The sequence below is a fragment of the Phasianus colchicus genome, chromosome 2, assembly GCF_987193195.1.
Source record: "Phasianus colchicus chromosome 2, bPhaCol1.hap1.1, whole genome shotgun sequence".
Lineage (NCBI taxonomy): Eukaryota > Metazoa > Chordata > Aves > Galliformes > Phasianidae > Phasianus > Phasianus colchicus.
Genome location: NC_143437.1, coordinates 45,076,194 through 45,095,323, shown reverse-complemented (window position 1 = coordinate 45,095,323; position 19,130 = coordinate 45,076,194). Strand labels below are relative to the sequence as shown.

The window sequence follows — 19,130 nt, the reverse complement described above, 5'->3', positions numbered from 1 at the left end:
TACAATTGTTTGACCAACATTGTGTCTTAATACTTTAATACCTTATGTTCATCCATGAAAGGTGCCTTATTTTTAATCTGTGTTCATTATTGTAATAATTGAAGCATAAAAGTATCTTCAGGGTAAGTGCTTTACTTCTGAATAATCCTAAAAGTAATACTTAAATCAAGTAAATTTAATTTAAATTGCTGTTCCTTTAGATGTGACTTATTTTTATTATTTTTGAGTTGTATGAGTTGTTTGAGTCCTTGCTGTTCTGGGGGAAAAACCAAAGAACAAATAAAACCAAGATCAATGAGATATACTTCAGTATCTTATTTACTAGTGTTTTATCAGCAGAGCTGCTGGTACTATCAGTTGTTGAGGATACATAGTTTTTTCTTGTTACCCTGTTTTTTGTTGCCCGTATTGGGGAAAATAGGCTGTTACAGCTAAAGTTTGTTATGCAGAATGTCTGCCTTTATTGCTATCTGAAATTTCAAGAAACTTCCAGCAGAAATGACCTGTCTAGGTGAAAGGAAAATGATTCATCTTGTCTGTTCTGAAACTCCTTACTTATTTTGTTATGTAGCTGTAGTGTTTTGTGCTGTGAGGCAAGAGCTCAAACTTTGACAGCAGTTTCAATTGTATGAGGACCTTGCATTTTGTAAGTCACGAAAGGGATGGTAACAGGACTGTGCAAGCTGAAATAATCTTATCAGAATTCAGAAAAGCACCACGGTGTTTGCCCACCATCAAGTAGAGTTTTAAGTTTTCCATAACTTGGTATTATAACATTGTGATCTGAAAATACCTGAAAAGAATAGGAAATTTTATCCATTTCTAATGAGGGCCATTTGTTGATTTTATGGATTATCAAACAAAACATATGGTTAAATAGTTAAATAGTTGCTTTTTTTTTTTTTTTTTTTTTTGAGTTCTTCGTGATCCCTAAGTGCAAATGTTTGAAGAACTGTACTTACCTGGATTTTTCAGTTAGATTAAAACTATAATAATGAAAAAAAAATATGAGAAGTAAGGGTTGGCAGAAAGGGATATAAGGTATAACAGAATCTGAGAGGCTTGTTCTCTGCACTTACCCATACCCAGGAGTATGGATCCAAATATTTTTGAATAATCCAGTTAATAAAAGATTTAGGAATGTTTTTTTTTTTTTTTTTTTTTCCCAGTAGTTCTGCTTTTACAAGCTCTAACTACAGTATGTATTTAGCAATGTGGTGGTGGATAGCAGCACAGCAAGTAAGGTGATGACCCTACAAGTATTTTCAGAAGAGTATTGTAGAGAGTGTATTTCAGCGCTACTTTTTTATTTCCTGAGTCATAAGTTTCACCATCTTTGTGGAACAACATAACTCATTTTCATTCCTAGCAAACAAAGCATGTAGAAATATTTTCTACAGACTGTATAATACTAAGTTTGTTTGTTGATTTGGGAAGTTGTAGTCCTTAGTTGCAGGCTGTGTAACAATTTCTGCTTAAATATCTCTTTCCACATGCAGGTTTACTTTGATTACATGCGAAGCTGGATCCAAATGCTACAGCAGTTACCTCAAGCGTCTCATAGTTTAAAAAATCTCCTAGAGGAAGAATGGAATTTCACCAAAGAAATAACTCCTTATATAAGAGGAGGAGAAGCTCAAGCTGGAAAACTATTCTGGTAGGTTTTAATTACTCTGTTTATGATGCCAATTTGTACCAGGTTTTTATGTGAGTTAGTACTTGTTCAGGGTTCCCAGATTGGGCTTCTTGAGGCTTCAGTAAGCAGGTAATAGTCTTTCTCTGAGCTATTGGATTGTTGCAATGAGTGTAGCTACAGGATCCAGTAAGTGCAGATTGCACTTACTCTAGCTATAACTGGAATAACTACTAAAATTGAGAGTCCCAGTTCCTGCTAGTCCTGCACATGTGGAGTAATAGAGGGCCCCCAGGATGTTGCTTGCTTCTTCAGTTGGACTTGGCAACACAGCTCTCTTGCTTTGGATAGAGTAGGAAGAAATTTAAGGTATCATGCTACCCTGAATAAAACTGAAGTTCCACCATTTCTGTTGCTACAGTGATATTGCAGGAATGCTGCTGAAATCTACAGGAATATTTTTAGATTCTGGACTACAAGACAGTTGTGATGAATTTTGGGCCAGTGCCGATGACAGTACTGCATCAGATGAAATAAGGTATTAAGCCCTTTGGCTTAATAATAATAAGCACACTTGTGTTTCTTTGCCCCTGACAGGTACATACTGCATTTTAATTCTTAGAATGAAAACTTAGTAAATGTGACATTCCATAGACTCTTTTGCTGATGTTTCTGTAATATTGAATCATTCTTTTAAAACCTAATAACCTTCTTTTAATTCAGTGTCAGAAATTGTTATCTAATGATCTTAAAATTCTGTTTTTATATCCTTAACAAAAATGTGCATGGACAAATTCAATTTGATATTAATCATCTGCTTGTAAATATTTTTTTCTATGATCTTTCTATTGATAGACAAATTAAAAAATCTTCTAATAGCTGTGTAAATGTTAACATGCTTTATTGAAACACTGTCACTTCATTCCTACCAATGTTTCAGGAGATCTGTCATAGAGACCAGCCGAGCACTCAAAGAACTGTTTCATGAAGCTAGAGAAAGGGCCTCTAAGGCTCTTGGATTTGCAAAAATGCTAAGGAAGGTAAGTTCACAGTAGCGTTTCATGTGATTTACAGATGTTCACTATTGTTTATATGCTTTAAATAAATTTAGTTTGAAAGTATATTCTTTTGTTTTGGTGTTGCTTTTAGGATCTTGAAATAGCAGCAGAGTTTGCATTGTCAGCCCCTGTCCGAGATCTTCTGAATGCTCTGAAAACAAAAGAGTATGTGAAGGTAAATTGAGATCAAATGCATGAAATTAGTGTGGGGATGCTAAGTAAAGCACAAAGCATATTTATGTTAATATTTTCAATTTTTTAAATGTCACCTGTATATCTTAACATTTAAAATGTCATGTATTTAATACTGAATAGTGGCAGTACAATTATTTCCTTTGTCTGTACTTGTGTGAAAATGATAGCTTATGTTTTGGGAAATCAGAGTCTAATTCCTTGTCTTTCCAAAGATTTCTAATTTAGGAAGTGCAACAATGCTGCAGTAGTAGCACTTCCCCATCTTGTAAGAGAGGAATAGTAACACTTAGTAAGGAGTGGGCATATGGTGATGGGTTGGTGGTTGGACTAGATGACATCAGTGGTCCTTTGCAACCTTAATGATTCTATGATTCTATTAACTGTTTCTAGAAAACTGATGCACAGCAGAATTAAATTAATTCCATTGGGCACAGGTGCCCAATACTGACTGGGTTATAAACTCCCACACAAATGGTTCATGCTTTATTCCTTGCTCATCTAGTCTTTATTGTAATTTGAATTTAAATAAATCAAATGTTTCAATGAGTTATATTTATTTGGATCTGCTGCACTAGTTTTTTTTCCTTATATGTGTTTAAAGTACATAATTTCCAATTGGGTAACAATTGACTGACTTTTACGTGAGAAATTTCCTTTTAGATTTGAATGTGTGATTGCTAAAAGAGGACATTGGTTTGAGGGAAGACAGACAAGTTTATAGGAGAGAAGCACATCAGGTGTTGTTAAATGTATGTATAAAACCATTATGGATCAGATGATCTTAGAACTCCTTTCCAGCCTAAGCTATAATTTCTTTAAAAAGAAAAAGGAAAAAAAAGAAAAAAAAAGCCCAAACATCTGGTTTAGCAGGACGCTAGTCTGTGAACTGTTTAAAAGAGAGAGTGGTCAGGGAAATTTTCAATTTACATTTACTTTTAAAAACTACTGTTTCTTAGACTGCTGCTCTAAGACACAGTATTAGATTTTGTTAAAGGCAGTATCATTGTTCCTTTGCACTTTGTTGAAGAAAAGGTTGTTTGAGCGTGTGGGTTAAATAATCCATTGTGAAGTCTTTAAGATTTTCTGCTTTTTTGTGTTACCTCTCCCCTTTTTTAAGTTTCTCGATAAGACACACTTTGGTGATGAACACTTCGCATACTGGCCTTCTATCATTGTGTAGGAAGTTTAAATTTTTAAAAACGTATTCAGTCAGATGCACGTTAGTGTTTTGGGAAACTGTTAATGAAATCTAAAACAATGTTAACAGTTTTTATTTTGACCTATGGATAATAGTGATTTTAATTGAGAAATGTACCTGCCTTATGTTAAAAATGTTGAGTGCAGTGTTTTGTCTTAGCTTGGTGGCATCCAACTCTGAGAAGAAAGAACTCAGCTTAAACTCTACATCAGTTACCTTATGATGGATCACAGAAAGAAACTATTTTGCTGTTTTCACAGGCCAATTCTGACTCATGATTTGGTTAAAAATATTGCCTTAGCATGCATATTGTACAGCTACTTGAGATAAGTTGTTTAAATTAGATGACATGTCACTGTTTTACTTATCTCAGGAGAAACGGAAATTCATTCATTCAATCTCATTTTATTTTCTTCTACAGGTACAAATCCCTGGACTCGAGAATTTACAAGTATTTGTTCCAAATAGTATTGCAGGTGAAAAGTCTGTGATTTTGCAGCTCCTAAATGCGGCTGCTGGAAAAGATTGCTCAAAAGATTCAGATGAGGTTGCATATGAGGCCTATTTAATAATGACCAAACACACTGACAAAGAGCATGATATAGGTGATGTGTGGAGTGCATGGGAGGGCCAGCCTGTCAAAGTAGTGCCACAAGTGGAAACTGTTGATACGCTACGAAGCATGCAGGTGGGTTGCTTCTTTTTGTTTTGCCTGTTTGTGTTATCTCCGCTTTTTTGAAGTCTTCTCCTTCCAGATTAACCAAAATGACTTAAGTGAGGCATGTTTTGTTTTATGTGTAGTAATTTAAATTATAGCACAGGATTGATTCTTAGCTGTGTTAGTAGACTCCTCTGAATTTTAATGTTTCTTCAAATCTTTACCGTAGTAAGAAGGGTTGACCTTCATATTTTATTAAGAACTCACCAATCTTCAGTAATGTAGGTCAGTTGCATGTTTTCCACACACTGAAAGAAATTAGTTTCAGTCTTGAGAGAATTGTGACATTTGAAGTAAAATATCTGTGGAATTACTGGATGTTCAGTGGCTCTTTAGGAAGAAATATTTCCAGTCATACTTCCCTTCATTCCAAGCCAATGAGGGTTCCTGCCAGTAGTTCTGCTGTGCTGTAGTATCTGAGCCAGCTGCAACTCCCTGCCCTTCCTGTTTGCATGCCCTTATGGTAAGCTAAGTGAATTTTCCTTTTAGTATGTCATGCAGTTCCTTGGATCCCTACCATAAATGGGCTCTCCTGTCTACTAACAAAGTGACTTTCTGTATCACTGGGTGTGGCCTCAGATGTTCTGAGGGCCTCCAGTAGCTACAGGCAGTTGAAAATACCACTTCTATATGTAACACTGTTTATCTGTAGGCAAGACTAAACATTAAAAAACAAACAAACAAAAAGGCTTTTAATTTAGTTTTTAAAATTTCATCGGACTTGTAGTGAAGGTAACATTTCATTCAGTAAGTGAAAACAGCAGAAGATGGGATTTAGTTTGCAAATGGCGTCCCATCTGACTTAGATAATATAATATGGATGCATTTATTTGTCTACATAACATTTAATAATCTCTTCTAATTTAAAGAAATGTGAGCTTGAAAATATTGTTTACTGGGGAGATTTAAAAAATGCAGATGAAATAAGTATTGTTTTGTAACATTTTTCAGCTCCCTTTTCTGCATTTTGAATTGACAGTGCCACAGGAAAGATAGCACCACTTGCTATTCTGTGTACTTTTATAAAAGCCTGTAATATCAGAGCTCTGGTTTCCCAAACATACTCTTACATTTTAGTAATTTTCAAAATATGAGCAAACACCATGGGTTAAATCAATGTTTTTTGCAGTTTCTCTCAAATATATTACCTCACTTGGATAAAATCTGTTTATGTTGATTGTTACCTCTGTCTGCTTGGAGAAAGTATAATTTTTATACTTAGATATTGCCTTTGTATAAATATTTTTAAGATAATTTTTAACACGGTGTTTCCCAATTTTCAACAAGTTAATCATCTTTCCGGAAATGCATAGTAGTTTATTTCCCTTGAAAACTTCTTGTGGCATTTAATGTTACAGACCTCTGCTTGAAAGATGAGTGTTTATCAAGCTCTGTTGGCAGCATCAAGTTTTTCAGTGTGAATTAAGAATTCTGATGAGTAGCAAAGAGGGAAACCATATAATATGTTAAAATTCCAAAAATTTCCAGTTGGAATTTGCCAATGCAGGACATGTTTGTAGAGGGAAGGTTTTGTTGATAAGGACTAGTGGTATCTCATATTCCTAGGTTGACAACCTCCTTCTCGTAGTCATTCAGTCTGCCCACCTTGTGAGTCAGCGGAAAGCTTTCCAACAGTCTATAGAAGGGCTCATATCTCTCCACCAGGAACAGACATCCAGCCAACCAGTCATTGCCAAAGCTCTGCAGCAACTAAAGGTAAGCAGTTTTCCAGATTATCTCACCAAAAATGATTTTACTTTGATCACTGATAAGTAGAGATATGCAAGGAGACTTGATTGCAGTGTTGATGATGTTCTGCAGCTGTGATTTCTGCAAGACCATTGGAATTTATTTTCAGTACAATTTTCATTCTGTTTTTGCTAAGGATGTGTGAGTGTAATTTTGAGCAATATTAGTATAATCACTGTTACATTAGTTATGTGGGTAACAAGTCTGTAACGGAATAGAAATATAGTAACAGAAAAAATGATGTCTGTGTTTGAGAAGATTTGTGAATGGAAGGAAAGTGTTTGATTTTTTTTTTTTTTTAAAGATCCAGAAACACCAAGATATTTCTGTATTGAATTCGCAGTATCAGGGCCCTGTGTTTCCTCTTGAATTCAGTAGAAGCTATGTACACATCATTGTTGAAATACCACCAATGACTCGGTCATATCATAGATAGTAAAACTCATTTTCTTTTTTTCTTCTTCTGCTTTCATTGTTTTTAAAGTTAATCTCCTACAAGCAAACAAACTGAATTTGCAATACTGCATTTAATTATAAGACTTGCTTAGTGCAAATTCTGAAGAGTACTCGTTTTTCTGAGTCTGAATGAATTGTTGTGACATTAAGGTACATCTGCATTTAAAATAATGTAGTCATCAGATTTGTGCTTGCCTTAATCTACTCAGCAGTTGAATATAAATAATAATGTGATCCTTTTGTGTTGTTTTTTTTAGAACGATGCATTGCAGCTATGCAATAAGATAAGCAGTGCCATTGACAGAGTTGATCATATGTTCACATCTGAGTTCGATGCTGAAGTTGATGAATCTGAATCTGTGACTTTGCAGCAATACTACCGGGAAGCCATGATTCAGGCTTACAATTTTGGGTTTGAGGTAAGGAAACAAGGAGTTAATGACAATAATGATAATATGATTTATGGAGTTGATGTGAAACTAGCTGAACACTTAAAAACTAGGAATGAAAAAGGTTGAAAAAGAACAGAGAAATATTACAAATCTCAATTAGTAATGTCTGAAACTCTAAAAAGTATTAAGAACTTGCTAAATTCAAATGTAGTCTTGCAAGCTCTGCTCCCTAGTTATGTTTTAGATGAAATCAGAAATATTCTTTGGTATTGAGTGTCATTGTAACTTGGCTTCTCGCTGTTTTTAGCATAAAAAGACACTAGAGCCTTCCTTTCAAAGTTATGGTAGTTCTTTGATGTAGCGAATATGGCTTTTGAGTATTTTCCCTACAGTGCTGATGAGAAAATATCATGTTTATATAAGGTATAATGTTTCCTTATTTGATTCCTGTAACCTTTTAAGTTTCTAGATTTTTTTTTTACGCTAACATACTTTTAAGGATAGTCTTCTAAAAAAACATCTAATATTTCTGTGGTGTTTTTTTTAATGTATGTATACAACTCATTTTTTTCTCTGAATTATATGTAATACAACTGAAAATAAACGTTTTTTGAAGTTCAGTCTCTGATTATGGATCTGAGCATTTTTGTAGGATGTTACTTAAATGCTGTGTACACTATTAAGTATCAGCATATGCCCATATGTACACAGTAATACAATATGGCTGAAGTGCTGCCCCTCACTGTAACACATTTTGTGTTGTATACTTTTACATTTCTTTCTATAATTATGCAACTGCTTACATGAAATCATTTTGTCTGAGAATAGGATGTGATTGTTACCCTGCACAAAGTTTTCTTAGCCTGTAAATACTCTGGTGGATATCGCAAATAATACTTCTGATATTACTATTATTATTTGTAAAATAATCTTTAATTTCTTACAGTACCATAAAGAAGTCGTTCGTCTGATGTCTGGAGAATTCAGGCAGAAAATTGGAGACAAGTATATCAGCTTTGCCAGAAAATGGATGAACTATGTGCTAACAAAGTGTGAGAGTGGCCGAGGCACTCGACCCAGGTAACAGAAAACTTGTTAATGTCATAGTAATTTGTGTTACTTTTAAATAATATACAGGACTCTTTCATGCTGTGGACAGTGATTGTTTAGAAGCAAAGTATTAATGCTTCTTGAGTTTTGAAAGTAAATTGAATTGTAAATACGTAAAGCCAAATGAAACCCTCAGCTGTTTTGCAGTCTTCTGCTGAACATCTTGCCTCCTGTTAGTTGATAGGAAGAAAAAGTGGAGATCATTGGACTCAAACAGTTCAGAAACTGGGTATGGGCCATTAGCTCTGGACAAAAGTAGTATGCGACCAGGCATCTATAAAGACTGCTGTATATGCAACAGTTGTTCTCAGAGTATTGTACAGAGAAAGAACTGTTGTTTTGTTTGGCTGCAGAAATGATGTCCACATAAGAGCTTTTGCCTCCTGTGCAAGTCCTTTCTATCAGTCTCTTCTGAATGTACGGCCCACAGATGAGGAAGAAGTGTTTCTGCTCTGGTGAAAGTTCTTCCGATTGATATGAAGCTGTAGTTAAACTAACTGTATCTAGAACTACATTACAGATATTAGCATGCATGTTTCCTCAGTCTGTTGAGAGTACTGTTGAGTCTAGTGGTCTCTCAAACTCTGCTTAGAGTTAATGCTGTGAAACTCTATTGCTGGATGCTAACACACACACACACACAAAAAAAAAAAAAGAAAAAAGAAAAAAAGGAGGATTTGCATTATCTTCATTACCTTGAGGATGTAAACTAGAGACTGGGATGACTGAACAAGAATGATACTGTAGCTTGATTTATTTATGTAGTTTTGCAGTGTTTTGCAGCTAACAGATAAGAATTTTATGGAATTCTGTTGCTTTATAGTAGATGCTTTATATTGATCTGTGCTTGCCGATGTTTTTATTTTTTTCTTTATTTTCTTTATTTTATTTTTATTTTTCTCTTAAAGAATAGGGCTGATCAGTCTTTCCTAGGGGTGGTCTGTTTTAGTTGCTGGCAGAAGAGGAGGAAAGATTGAATAGTCTGAAGCATGTCTGAATAGCCTAGTTAGGTAGCTGCTATAATTTTCTTGTGCCTCGTAGATTGCAGCTGCCAGTTTTAGCTAGCAGTATTGGGAAACAGCTAAAGGCACAAGTCACTCAAGCCATGTTAATTATTTGTTACCAGTCTCTGGCTCTGAAAACAGTGATGCCCAATTTGTACTGATCAGATTCTTAAAAAGTCATTGGTACTCTTTTTATCTTGTTTCAAATATATGATAATTTAGGATGGGGACATTGTGGTTTGGCTTGTTACTCTAAAACATTGTGAGTGAATTGATTGTACCATCCCTGAAGATAGTACATATATAAGTATTCAATGCATTGATATAGTACATTCATCAATATTCAGCCATCTGCTTGCTCTATTTGACAGTGTCCTTGTTAAAATCAGGCTTTATCTGCATGTAATTCAGCAAATATTAATATAAGTTAAATACGTTACGCTTAATATATTCAATTGTTTTCTTACTTAATTTTCCTCTTGAAATCATGAAAAAAAATCTGTATAGCTACCATTTGCTTTTCTTTGATGTTGAAACTCTTGTGATGGCTTTCATCAAGGAGTAATTCATGTTGTCTATCTCTGAGATAGGTGGGCAACTCAAGGTTTTGATTTTCTTCAAGCCATTGAACCAGCATTTATTTCGGCTCTCCCAGAAGATGATTTCTTGGTATGGAATAAGTTATTCTGATTGTTATTTATTTCTAAGTATTTGTAAAGCGTTTCAATCATTGTCTGTTATCAGGGGTGTTTTTTATAAAGCTGCGTCTGACTACAGATACTCTGAAAATTGCTGTTGTGTATAACTGATGATGATGATGATGGTGACATCTCTTTAGTTCATAAAGTTATGAATAGAGTATGGTTATGACCACTGGTGCACTGGTGTTAATATTTTCAAATTGCTGACAGTTTGCCTGTGCTGTCCTGGGAGGCCTGCCTGGGGAAATTTGATAGAGGCTTTACTGCAGAGCTTAAAAAAAAAAAAAAAAAAAAAAAAAGTGGGTATCCTAATAAATTTCTGAATACAAGCTTCTGAGTATTAACACTCAAAGTTCACTGACCTTATGAATACAAAAGCACAATCGCTTAACCGTATTTCTTCAAATTATGATGACATCAAATTGATTTTTAAGGAATATCTCTTTTGTTTTTACTGTGAAAATACCAGTAAATTGTAACTGGTTTGTTTGTTTTTTTTTCATTGCTTTGCTTTCCCTTTTCTTCTGTAGAAATAAAATCCTGAGAATTTATTTCTGATCTTGATACAGTATTGCAGAGAAGTGAAAGTACAGTTGCCACAAAGTCTCTCCGATTTTTTTTTTTTCCAAGATCTGTTATGCCACCCACTTTAGTCTTGCTTAATACAGAAACTATGTAGTTTATAGTTTCTACTTATATTTTTGCCAACAGCTCTCAAATAAGTTACATTTTTGTTCTTCTGTGTTTATGTTGTTGTAAGAGTTGTCTGCCTAAATGAGAAGGTTAAGCTTATGATGATAATACAGTAATATTGTAGTTTCAGGAAGTAGCCCTCAGCTTTACTTATCTGATTTGACGTGGTTTTAAAGGTACCTGCTATTTTAAAGAGTAATTTGTGTGTATTTTGGTGTTGCTATCTTGGTAGAGATTGTTATTTATGAGGAAGCTTCTAAGGAGGAAATAATGTGGCCCATGACATTAATAACTGGTAATTTTGTCCATAAGTGGAACTGATACTTTCTTGTGACCATGAAAGTGTGCTAACAAGCAGTCATGCATGAGTTAGTTTGTTGACTGATAATTATCTAAAATACCTTGACATTTCCTCAAATAGGGCTTTTGTGACAGAGGTTTCATGTGTACAAAAAAAAATTCAAAGCCAATACTATGTAATACAGATTAAGTTTGGACATGGAATAAGTAGGAGAGAAAGGGAGAAAAACCAAAACCTTCTGAAGTTTTGCTTTGTTAAAGCTGGATTTCAGTTTTGAAGAGCGTTACTTGAAGATCCTTATGGTAATTTAGTTTGACTGCTGTATAACTCCAGCTTACAGCATTTTATCTAGAAATGCCTATGTCAATCTTAATCTCTTATTCAAATTATATATATATATATATATATATATATATATACACATATGTATATATATATATATAATTCAAATAATACCTGATGGCATTAAAAAGAGGTCTGGATTTGAAGCTCTAGATTTAAAGCTGAGATAGATTTAAGCTCAGTCAAAGTTGATAAGATATGCTGATCACAGACTAAACACTTTTTTTTTTTTAATTTAATCACTGTTCTTTCAGTTAGCCTAGCGTCTGGCTTCAAGTTCCAGTCTTCAGTACGTTTTTGAATTTCTAGAAGAAATGTTGACCAGTCTGAGTGGCTGGTATTTAGAAGTGGCTTTCATAGCAACATGTACCAAAGAACATGATTTCATTTCATTATTGCGAAGATAAATTTTATCCCTGGTGTTCTGACAAGTAAATTGAATCAGAGTCAGATTTAATAATTTGTGTGAGGTTACATGGACAATTATGAGTACAACTCATAATCAAGCTCAGATTGCCTGAGCCTAAGTTCAGTGATTTGACTAATAAACTTCTTTCCTGAAAGTTTTACTTACATCTTGGGAAGGTTAGGAAGGTAGATTTCTTTTATTGTGCAGTGCATCATATTCATTGTTTTACAGACTTTCATCTTATGATTCAGACTGTCATACTCTCACCCATATTCTTTCACTGTTTCTTGTTGAGGAGTGGGGCCAGGATACAGAAGGAAGGCAGAGGTTGTTGCAATATTCTCTTAGTTCTAGCATGCTTGATTGTACATTTTTATTAGTGATGGATAATTGTAAGTTTCATTTGCTTTATATTAAGAAATATTTTTTATGGTGAATTGTTCAGTTCTCATGGTTACTGAGTTTTGCCAAGGGCAAAATTAAGACTTTCTATGTAAAAAAAAATTTAAAAAAATTAAAAAATCAGTCAAAACCTTTTATGCATCCTAGATCTTAATATTGTTGGTAGACTGGGAATGAAGCGTGTGGTTTTTGAGATATTGCATATTTAATCAGTATCATTTTATTACTGTGAGATTTACCACATAATTATGAACTCTCTTGAAATATAAGATGTCACAACATATTCTGTTTCCATTTTCTAGAGTTTACAAGCTCTGATGAATGAGTGCATTGGCCACGTTATTGGAAAACCTCACAGTCCTGTTACAGGTCTGTACCTTGGTAAGGCAGAAGTTAATGGTGTTGGTTCTTCAGTTTTGCTGCTATTGTTATGTAATGTTGATTGTAAGGTAGATTTAAAAAGCTAGAAAGAGAAATGAAGATTTTATTTCAAAGCTTTTGTGATTCTTGATGGGAAATTGTGGTCGTCTGAGGACAGTGTAGATAAAAAATAAAGTGGTTTTTACTCAAGAAATATAGAAGCTTTACAGATGCTTTTGTCTGATTTTGTCCTTGAATCACTGTGAAGTTTTGCAGATCTTCTGGAGGATTGTGTTTTCTAAAGGTTGGTTAAAGAAGCAGTTTTAACTTCAGACAGACATTCACAGCTCCCTCTCCCAAATTTTCTTTGTGTTCACGCTTTTGGCAGACTTTTATGTAAATGTTGAGGTATGTAGTAGTTATATTTGGTGGCATGAGATAGAGCTGTGGGAATCAGTTCTCCAATACCAAAGTCTGTCATGGCTTAAAAAATACCTTTGTTTGGCATAAGAAAAAGATCAAGATATTTTATTGTTTATCATGAGAAGAAGGATGTTTCCTCAGCTGTGTTTCTCTTTTACATACCTCTCTCTCAGCACTGTTTCTCTCTTATTCTTCCCAAGTTCAATGAGTGGTTTAACTTTCAAAATACCACATCTTCCTGTCTTTCTCCTGATGCCCACTTCCTGCATAGGGTTGATGGCCAGTGGCATGAAGGGAAGGTAATTTGACTTGGCCGAGAGGAAGTTTTTCAGTATTTTAGGAAAGTTTTACTTTTTATGGGGAATTTTTGTAGCTGAGAAACCTTTCACAATCTAAGTCAGCATAATTCTTTGAATAGAATTATTTTCTAAAATACATATTAGTCAAATTCTGTACTGTGATGCAAAGCCTGTACATTCACTTTTTATACTGTATTGTAAATAAATATAACTGAACGTAAACTATATCCTAGCTACAGTTATTGAAGATACTCCTTTCTGTCTCATGATCAAGAGGAAAATAAGAATTCCTAGTTCCATTTGTATTCTGTATTGAGTGACTTAAACCCACTGTGATCTTTGCCCCCTTTCCTAAAGCTGAGAATTCAGTTGCATTCATGCTGTTGCCTATAGATACACAGCAGGGAGTCTCCTGGTGTTTCATCTTGTCTTTTTCCTTTGTGAAGCAGCACGTATCCACCTTTGTGGACTGGATTCTACCTTCTGCTAGTGTCCTTGCAAATTGTAACAGGAAAACCAACACTGGTCCTGACAGCCTGGCAGGGCAAACAAGGCAGAAAACAAGCTTGCCATGATTAATCCAGCCTTGCAGAAAGGGAACTGTATCAGGTTTTGATGAGCAATCGGCTATCTTGTCACCATAATTTTCTGACTACTTAGGGAGAGGTTGGAGAATGGGCAAACAGTGTAAACTACTTTTCTGGGCACTGAATGAGCTGGAGATAAGATCAGTGTGGCTGATTTAGGTATGACCTTTTCCCTGTTCACCATTTATTTGCAGACTGCCAAGGAAAGAGCATTAGTATTGGTAGAACTGTCATACGTGCTTTTTCCCTTGTTCATTTTGCTTCCTGTTTTTGAGAAACCTAATTTTTATGCAAGATGGACATAATACTGTTGTTTGCTTTTTAATTATTATTCATTTTGCTAGTATTTACTTTGAAGTAAGATAATAAAACATCCTTTCAACTATGAAGTTGAAATAATGAGGATTTAGTTTTATTCGAGTAAGTATACATCTTCAAATTGCTGGTTTTCATTTTCTTGAGAATTTTAATTATTTTCTAATGAAGTGTTACATGATGTACTGTGAATAATGTTTATTATTCCTAGCTTTATAATGACTTGATTTAAAATCTGAGTAATTAGGGTATTTTCTTAAAGGATAAGAAAATATGAGCTGGTTTGCACATAATTCTGTGAAATTGCAGTTAACGTTACTTTTGTGTCTTGAAATATTCTTAACAGAATTTTTCTGACGTTTGAGTTAAGATCTCACCTTTTTTCTTTTTTTTTTTTATGTTTGCAGCTATTCATCGAAACAGTCCCCGTCCTGTGAAAGTACCTCGATGCCATAGTGATCCACCAAATCCTCATCTTATCATCCCCACTCCTGAAGGCTTCAGGTATTTAGCATTAGTTTGTGTTTCTAAACTGTTTTATCATCTTGTGGCTGTGCTGACTCTTGAAACACAATGAGTGGAACATCATATCTTTCCTCTTGAAGGCAAAACTGCTGGATAAAAACTGGTGTGTTAGTGATCTCAATTTTATAGAAGTGCTTTTAAAGACAATAAAATTTCTTTCTTTTCCTCTCCTTCTGCCCCTTTATTTTGCAGTTTTTGTTGGTGCATGCTTCCCTACTTTGAAGTCACTCATATCCTTTTTGGCTTTCCTGAAAACCCTTGTAAAAGTGGAATAAGTTTCAGTTTAGTGAAAACTTCTTGATAGCAAGACTTCACTTTTTTTTTCTTTCCCTACTTAGAATCTCTGTATACGTGACTGTGATAGTGGTTTCTGTAGTTTAGCTTTAGGTAAGATGTAAAAAAAAATGTAGCATTCTGGAATACGATGGCATTTTTGTGTCATTATCAATCTTTGACAACCTAAAAACAATGAATGAGTTTGTTTCCCTTTGAAAGAGTTGACGTGAAAACTTTCGTATGAACCTCACCGTGCATCTTTTTATACAGAAGGTCTTATTTTTCAAGGACAGCAGCACAGTCCAACTACACACTCGTCTTTTTTGAGAATTGCTTAGCTGCTGGCAGATGCTGGCATTAAACTAAAGATTTGGAGGTCATTATTTTAAGGATGATTTTTTTTGCACAGACTGACATTTCCTGAGGCTTCTCAGACCCAAGATTGTTTCACAGAAAAGTCTGTAGGTATTTGGACGACATTTAAAGAAGTTATGCCTCAATGTGCACACTTCAGAACTTCATTTTTTCAAGTAAACTTTCAGCTCCATCTGTTACTATTTTTTTGAACTCTTTCCTGAAGTTTTTCTTCTTGCCACAGCACACGGAGTGTCCCTTGTGATGCACGGAACCCTTGCAACGTTGCTGTCAGTCGCCCCGCTCCCATCGGTAGCGACTCAGCTCAACCCAAATCTGTCAGCAGTACAAATGATACCAGGTAGCCCAACTCCATGACATAGCAGTCTCATTCTACTTACATCATCCATATAACTGTTTCCACCTACTTGCATTCCAGTAGATCATTTGCACCGTGCTTTTCCACCCCATCGTATATTCCACTGGCTTCTTCATTCTTGTTTGACTTGAGTAGAGTCTTATGTTGTAGATACTGATGATAAACCCCTGCTCAGAATTAAAATCTCTGAACCCAATTTGTAGTGTAAGCATGTGCTTCTGACATTTGGAGTCAGTAGATAACAAACTCACTTAGTTGAAAACGTCCATGAAATTAACATAATCTAGTCAGTTTGGTATAACTTTACTAAACTGTATTGATAACTAACACTTGGCACTAAGTTGACTCTTACATACAAATCAACCCAAGGTGTGGCATTTATTTTGTTTTGTTTTTATCCTTATTTTGTTAGATAACAATTTTGGCATTGTTATTATCTGTCATATTATTTTGAAATGTTAAATGGCAAACAAGATTAGACAAGTAAAGTATTTCATTCAATAAATATGATTTTCAATTGCTACCCATACCAACTGGACAACAAAAGCACATATTAAGGTCTTAAGAGAGGTATTAAATTGCAGCTTTGTCTATAGTATCCTTCCTGCAAGTCTTTTTTGTTGACAAAAGGCCTGAATTTTTGTTATTCATACTATCTGTTTTTATCCTTCATGCTTCCATTTTAAGCCCTCTGTTGAAAAAAACACAAAGCAGACAGTAATCTGCAGTGCTATGCACTTGAAAAGCCCCTTTCAAGTAAGTAAAATTCTAGAGATTTTTCACTGGGAGATTCTGGCAGCTTTATATGCATTCAGGGTAAAGACTAATTTGTTTTTTATGATTTTGAAAATCAAATGCAGAACTTGTTTGATTGTTTTTTTACTGTATACAACAAATGGAGATGATTTTTGTCTTGAGTATTTACAATGCTTAGAGCCAAGGCATCTCTTTGCTTGAAGTAGTTTTTAGAGGGCAGATAGGAGGCTCTTTTTCAATATCTGTAGTCTTTGTTGTGATTTTATACCAAATGAAATGGTCACTGGTATAATTTGACACAACTGAATGCAGTGGCATGGTTTCTGGATGTGCATCTTTCACACTTCAATCGAAATTTGTGTAGTTTAGCATTTTGACCTTTTTTTCTAGTGCTAGAAGATAGTCATTAAGAAGAAAAGAAGTAAGAATTCTACTTTCAATTGCAGTTCAATATACAGTATTGTAATATGAAAGTCAACGTGAATGCAGTGCTTTAGTCTAATGGCTATGCCTGTTTATCTCATACCTGTTTTTTTTCTAGAACTCTATGTGTTTTCTTTTTCTGGTGGTTAGTATTAAAATGTTTTGTGACTGGGTTTTTTGTTTTGTTTTGTTTTTTGTTTTTTATTTTTCATGCAGTGCTTGACTTTTCAAGTAGCACTGCTTAACCATCTGTATTACACAGGATATCTGCTGATTCTTATTCAGTTGGTTTTGTTAAAAGGATGGCCAAATGTTACAATGTAATGTATTTATAGCAAGTTTCTGCTGTTAATGTAGTCAAAAGAACTTGTAATGTATTGCAGTACTAAGTACAGATTATTTGTGCTCCAGTAGGAAAGCGGAATCTGTTGGGTCAAGCAAGTGGCATTTGGCTCTGTATGCAAGAGGTGTGAGGTCCAACTGCTGGAATAGTGCAGAAGCACAAACTTTGTGCACTTCCCAGAATCTCATTAGACATTTATGGCGTGATTATAAGCATTACATAACCATAAAAGGTTGAATGTAGAAACCTGATACATCAGTTGAATTGGACAGTTTATGTGTATAATTGCTGCCATAGTTCTGTTGAAGTTTTGCTTTAAAAAAAAACACAAATAACAGCTGTTCAATATAACTGGAAAATGAAATTTGGAGTAGTAATATATAGTTATTCGCATTGAGCTTGATGATAGGTATAAATTTGTAATACATTTGTGCTAATTACATATGTAAATGCTTAATTTCTGAGCTAGCTGATGATATTAATCATCATTTTATATTTATCCAGGATCAGGGAAGAAATTTAGCAAGTATCTCTCTCTCACTCTATTTCTGTGCCTGAGAACATGCAGGCAGTCTTTATGAATGTAGGCAGTAAAAGATTTGGGTGGCTAGGATGGGACCAATGTGGATTTTCGACATTTGCATTCAGAGTTATGATACTTAGACTTTTCTATTTATTACTGCTATTACTACTTTATTTTAGAGACATCAGGAGTTTGTGAGCTCTGTACAATTAGAAATGTTGCTCTTTATCATCTCCTTAGTATTACTGATTAAAAGCTCAACTTCGCAAAGAGCATTGAGGATTTTCACTTGCTCAGTTCCTCCTCAAACTTCAACAGTCTGTTTGAAGTTGCAGGCACTATAGAACAAACATCATACTAAGAATATTAATACAAGAAAGAATGTCCTGGTCTTCGGCTTCTGTTTTCAAGGTTGTGTGTTGCTTTTTTTTTTTTTAATATTTAATTAGAAAAACATATTGTAGGATAGGAAGGACTTCTCATACGTATACAACTCTTGTATCAACTGTCAGTGAAGGATTTAATAGTGTTCTTCATTTTCCAGTAATGCTTAGCTCATACTTCTAAAATGTTAGGAGGTATCAATCACAGCTCTCCCACCCATGCCTTAAAAAATGAAAGGAGAACCTTGTGCAAAAGAGATCTACCATAGAAAATTTTGCAGTTTTTACTGTAAAACCTGGGTGGTTTCATCAATATCTTGGTAGCTGGAAAAAGGTGTCTGAAGACTTAAGGGCTTAAAACGCATTTCTCTCAGTACTGTCTCTCTTTCTGTTCAACATGTTTGTTCATCTGGGTCTTATTCTGAGGTATCTAATTGTACTCTGCTTTTTGGACAAGGTAGGGCCTGGACTACGGGTAATTTAACACTGTGTGTCCTTTCTGCTGAATTGTGCCTCTACCTGCTGATTCTTATTTAGTGATTATGGGCTTTGACTTTGTACTTGTCATGCTCTGGAAGCATATGAATTAAGTTACCATTCTTCATCTGATAACGTGGCTCAGGTTGTCACCAAGCTGAATCACTTCTGACTCTATATCCATATCTGGCACCAGCCATGTCCTGCAGCAACTGTTCTGTTAGTGTGTTACGTATCAGCAGAAGAGTCTGTTATGACCAACAATGGTTTCACATAGTTAATGCTTTAAAAGTTGGAGGTTTTTATCATAGATAGTGGCATAGTGAAAATTATATAAAAAAGTCTT

The 19,130-nt window shown here is 34.7% G+C and overlaps 1 protein-coding gene across 6 annotated transcripts in view; it reads left to right on the top strand.

Moving 5' to 3' along the window:
• MAP3K4 (mitogen-activated protein kinase kinase kinase 4) overlaps positions 1-19,130 on the top strand; it is a 68,167-nt gene that overhangs the window by 34,312 nt on the left and 14,725 nt on the right. For 3 of the 6 annotated variants that reach the window (XR_016464294.1, XM_090135542.1, XM_090135538.1), the window contains 12 exons: positions 1,500-1,657; positions 2,055-2,171; positions 2,574-2,673; positions 2,783-2,866; positions 4,506-4,772; positions 6,369-6,518; positions 7,265-7,426; positions 8,346-8,479; positions 10,104-10,182; positions 12,664-12,742; positions 14,753-14,849; positions 15,745-15,861. Coding sequence is in view for 5 of the 6 variants with exons in the window: in XM_090135542.1 (XP_089991668.1) it covers positions 1,500-1,657; positions 2,055-2,171; positions 2,574-2,673; positions 2,783-2,866; positions 4,506-4,772; positions 6,369-6,518; positions 7,265-7,426; positions 8,346-8,479; positions 10,104-10,182; positions 12,664-12,742; positions 14,753-14,849; positions 15,745-15,861 (1,544 nt within the window). In the remaining variant the exon portion in view is untranslated. The remainder of the gene's footprint in view (positions 1-1,499; positions 1,658-2,054; positions 2,172-2,573; positions 2,674-2,782; positions 2,867-4,505; positions 4,773-6,368; positions 6,519-7,264; positions 7,427-8,345; positions 8,480-10,103; positions 10,183-12,663; positions 12,743-14,752; positions 14,850-15,744; positions 15,862-19,130) is intronic. The other 3 variants (XM_090135539.1, XM_090135541.1, XM_090135540.1) reach the window with 3 other exon arrangements.